The sequence below is a fragment of the Crassostrea angulata genome, chromosome 1 (genome assembly GCF_025612915.1).
Source record: "Crassostrea angulata isolate pt1a10 chromosome 1, ASM2561291v2, whole genome shotgun sequence".
Lineage (NCBI taxonomy): Eukaryota > Metazoa > Mollusca > Bivalvia > Ostreida > Ostreidae > Magallana > Magallana angulata.
In genome coordinates this window covers 13,441,560-13,446,484 of record NC_069111.1, presented here as the reverse complement: position 1 = coordinate 13,446,484, position 4,925 = coordinate 13,441,560, and the positions used below count along the sequence as shown (strand labels likewise).

General features: G+C 33.0%; 1 protein-coding gene across 1 annotated transcript; it reads left to right on the top strand.

Moving 5' to 3' along the window:
* Positions 1 to 372: 372 nt before the first annotated feature.
* On the top strand, positions 373 to 3,657 carry LOC128190264 (lysozyme 3). Its single transcript, XM_052862257.1, has 5 exons — positions 373 to 500; positions 862 to 1,014; positions 1,576 to 1,613; positions 1,728 to 1,839; positions 3,424 to 3,657. The coding sequence occupies exons 1-5, from the start codon at positions 449 to 451 to the stop codon at positions 3,630 to 3,632; spliced, it is 564 nt and encodes a 187-aa protein (XP_052718217.1). The 5' UTR covers positions 373 to 448; the 3' UTR covers positions 3,633 to 3,657.
* Positions 3,658 to 4,925: the final 1,268 nt, after the last annotated feature.

The window sequence follows — 4,925 nt, the reverse complement described above, 5'->3', positions numbered from 1 at the left end:
TAATGCATATCTTTGATGGCTTTCCGAAAAAACAATAATTGTGGAAGGCAGGAGCCAGAATAAAGATACTGTTGCCGAGACCCTCTTTAGTAACTTTATGATTTAAAAGATACTCTTCTCTTAGGCGATACATACCACACATTTCACCTCAATTTGCCAAAAAATAATATAACGGGAACCAGTATATTGTTTTGTTTTTTTCAAATACAAAAAAAATCATTAAAAAAGTTTCTAAAGATATATAAATTTTTATGGAGATATTCTGATTTCATTTTATTTCACATATAGGAGGAATTGGTTTTGCTAAGATAACCGCGTGTTTCTGAACGTAATATCCATACAGAAGTAAAATGTCACGTTATGATAACAGCCGTCACCTGATAAGTATATCCGTATTGTTCTCGGACAAGAGACCTTTTATTCTTGTCTTGAATGTGAAGTGGTAACAATGAACGGACTCATTCTGTGTTGTATCGCCTCTTTAATAGTGGTTTCTTATGGTAAGAACTACTTATAATTAGAGGAGTAAGAGAATCAAAATTCTTATAAATTATCATATAACTATAAATTTTTATTTGGCAACTGCTACAGAAAAGAATTTTGATAATTCAAAAGGTTTCAATTTTTTTGTCAGTAAGCATACCAAAAGTAACACCTACTCTCATTGGATTAAACGAAAAATTATAATTCTAAAGTATTAAATGGTATCACCAAAATGATACGGTTTTAAAAATTTAAAGAATTTCAAGTTTTAGTCAGCTTGTGTGCAAATAATAACACCTGTTTTCATTGAATTGTAACGAAATACGATAAAAGTATTAAATGGTATCACCAATGTAATACGTTTCTTATATTCTAAAGGAAGTGATGCCCCATGTACAAACGCTGGAGGCCATTGTCAGGATGACCATTTAGCCTGCCACAATGGTCACTACCAGAGCGGTATGTGCTCTGGGGGCACCCATCGACGATGCTGCTTGACCTCAGCATCCCACACTGGCTCATTCTCAAGCGGTAAAGACACATTCATCCATGCATACTTTCGCAAATGATTTTAAAGATTGAATTCGTCAACGATTTGGCTTTTTATTATGGTGGTTACATATATGCAATCTTTTTAGTGTGAAAACTAATTATATATCAAACGATTTATAATCTTGAGTATAATAAATGCAGAAGAATGAGGAATGTCGCGATATGTAGTATTGTATGCTGTTTGTTCCATTGATAGTTGTTTTCCGGTCAAACGCGATACATACGTTCTATGGTGAATCAGAATTGATTCCCAGAATATTTTTGGTGAAGTAAGAAAGTACGCAATTATATACTGAACTGGACTAAGTTCAATGCACTAAAAGGAACAAATAACTGTTGGAGTTTTTACCTCAAATTATTTCAATTTGAATCAATTTGAAATAAGTCTTTGCTTGTATTTGGTTGGGGTATATAATAGATATATAATGTATAGCAGAAATTATATATTGATGACGTATCTTTTTAAATATAATTGCTAATGTACTAAACATATATTATGTGTTTCAACATATTTTTTTATTTTAAAATCTTATTTTACAGGTATTGTTTCACAACATTGTTTGCAATGTATTTGCAATGTAAGTATTTCAAAACAAAAACTGTATTATATTTGGGAAAAGTAATTTACATAAAAAGTATACGGACTGATGTACTAAAAGGTCATAAATAAACTTTATATCTTCATGTAATAGGTTGAATCAGGGTGCAAGGCTATTGGTTGTCACTTCGACGTCAACTCCGATTCCTGTGGTTATTTCCAAATTAAAGAGGGGTATTGGCATGATTGCGGATCTCCAGGAACAAGTAAATTTGTTAATTTCATTAACTTATTATTGGAAATACCCAAAATCAGAAAGAAATTAATATTTATGAAATTGTAATAATGAAATTGATATATATATATATATATATATATATATATATATATATATATATATATATATATATATATATATATATATAATAAAAAATAACAGAAAGCCGATTCAAAACTCTACCGGTTTCATTAAAATCTTCAGGAGAAACTCCTGAAGATTTTAATGAAACCGGTAGAGTTTTGAATCGGCTTTCTGTTATTTTTTATTATTTAATACTTGTGTGGATTAACTTTACTCATTTTGGATTATATATATATATATATATATATATATATATATATATATATATATATATATATATATATATATATATATATATATATATATATAAAACACTTGCTCATCTAATCAAAGAGGGTAGCAAGTGTTTGAATTTTTCTTCAAATTGAAAAATTTATGGTGGTGTATTTTGTGTTGCCATGCGTACAATATATAAAAATTATTTTAAAAAGATGAATGTGTTGCTATTAAATCACGATAAGTATAATTTTTAATTTGCGTGGTAAGGAGCATCATTTTTCTAGCTTATATGGTAGCATTGTCGCGTGCTTGGAACATTTGTGCCGTAACAACTCTTTACAGAGGCATATACAATGTACGATACATCTAGGGTAACACATCTCTTTGTAGCAGATTTTAGAATTATGAGCAGAATTCACCTACATTTCTATGCAAGTGTCGGTCCTGTAAGACCAAATTTACAAGATGCAGGGATCCACAAATGCAAGAAATAATACAAAATACGGGGCTGATACACACTGCTAATTAATTTTGAGTTCTTCTTGAACCAAATATTCATGAATGCTAATTATATGAATATTTTACAAGCAATTCTTTGCATGCTAAAACTACCAGTTACTTATTTTTTCAAGAACTATTAGTTTTTTCTTTTTAGTTTGCATAGAAGCTTTATCATGATTTGGACGCTATTTAATGTCTATATTTTGCTGATGGTGAAATAGTCGAAGGGGCATGATTATTCAAAAGAACCTATGACACTATTTGAAAAGTATGTTTAATGCTGAAATATATCAAAAACAGCAATTGTGCTTCAATATGGCGGTATGAATTTGTTATGAGCAGTTACCTCGTTTAACTTTAGGTAGGACAAAAACTATAAAATATACCATTCCTGGCATTTGAATGCGTTACACTGGCAAAACTGCTAGTGGCTGGTTTATAATGAGTCACAATACAATCTTACGACCATAAAATAACAATTAAAAAGGATAAAATTACGGGTATAAAAAGCACCTAAGATAAAATGGAACATGTTTGAAGTGCACCAAAAAAGTCGTTATTACATTGTATATGTTTCGAGAATGTTTGTGCAAAACCTATACTTTAAATCCTCTGAAGTAAAACGACTCGGAGATCGAGAAAGAGTGCATTCATTCAAATAAAAACAACTAACGACACGTTCGAGGTTATATTTTTACTCATGATTTTACTATATCTATTAATATAAATGTTATCTTATGAGTAAATTTCAAATTTCTTTTTTTTCCAGGCTGGAGGTCATGTGCCAACGATTTGGCCTGTGCATCTAAATGTGTCCAAGCCTACATGTCCCGATACATTAACTTCAGTGGCTGTTCTCACTCCTGTGAAAGTTACGCTAGAATCCACAATGGCGGTCCCGCTGGTTGCAAACACACAAACACACTTGGTTACTGGTCGCATATTCAGTCACAAGGATGTCATCATAATAGTAAATAAAGGAAAAGTTCTATTTGTCATTTCATTAAGAGTTTGTTTGTTTTAATTGTATCACAATGCGCGCCCGTCTAAATCAGTGTACAAAATATCTAAATTATATAAATATAGATTCCTATATTGTAAAACCAAAGAAGTCTACACCTAACGCCATTTTTGTCCGATTTTTTCGGATGGAAGTTCCCGAAGTTTGATTTATGGATACTGAAAAATGTCTACACGTCAAAATTGTTGACGATGTGACAAATAAGATAAGTCAACATTTAGTAAAAAAAAATGAGCTGCAGGTTTCGAAGTATAATAATTCCATTACTGATGCTAAAGAACACAAGATGTAATTATAATCGGGGCGATTATAAAGTCTCCCAAACGATACGAGGACATCGGTGGGAGTAGGGATGACCCATATGGGTCAAACTTTAAAGACAAAAAAATTTAGAACTTGATTATTTTTATTTCTGAAGTTTCATGATGTTCCCCAGGGGTCCTTCACTATATATCAGGTGAACCAACATGATCCAAGGAACAAGAATATACATGTATATGGTTTAGGGTGGGGATCTTAACCGTTTTCAAGTTATTTGTGCTCTTCCTGTTTGAGGGGGTCAGGACAATCCCCGGGGCCCATGACCTACATACCATTTGATGCCCCTTGTTACAAGGAACAAGAATATATATGGTTAAGGGGTGGAGTTTTTAACCATTTTCAAGATATTTTTGCACTTCCTGTTTGAGGGGGGTCAGGACCACCCCCAGGGCCCGTGATTCACACATCATTTGATGCCCCTTGACACAATGAACAAGAAAATATATGGTTTAGGGGTGGAGATCTTAACCGTTTTAAAGTTATTTGTGCACTTCCTGTTTGAGGGGGGTCAGGACCACCCCTGGGGCCCATGACCTACATACCATTTGATGCCCCTTAACACAAGGAACAAAAATATATATGGTTTAGGGATGGGAATCTCGACCGTTTTCAATTTATTTTGGCACTTCCTGTTTGAGGGGGTCTGGATCACCCCTGAGGCCCATGACCTACATACCATTTGATGCCCCTTAACACATGGAAACACATTAACAAATTGTCTTTGATTGGCTTTGGGATACCTTTTCTTAGCAATTGCTTAGCGGTTTGTACTCGTAACCGTTTCACAGAGACTTAGGCAAGGTAAACTTTATTTGTCAGAAATGTACATGAACTTCTGTAGAAAGAGCTTGGCGTGTTCCTCTATTTTTGGGGCCGATGATCGGGTCAAGTAGATCCAAAATTTGTTTTATCAATTCTTTCCTAAAACG

Bases quoted from the DNA above. Each gene is read 5' to 3' on its own strand.
- LOC128190264 (XM_052862257.1), top strand. From the start codon at position 449: ATGAACGGACTCATTCTGTGTTGTATCGCCTCTTTAATAGTGGTTTCT. The intron at 1,015-1,575 runs GTAAAGACACAT...CTTATTTTACAG, and splicing joins CACTGGCTCATTCTCAAGCG to GTATTGTTTCACAACATTGT. The intron at 1,614-1,727 runs GTAAGTATTTCA...TTCATGTAATAG, and splicing joins GTTTGCAATGTATTTGCAAT to GTTGAATCAGGGTGCAAGGC.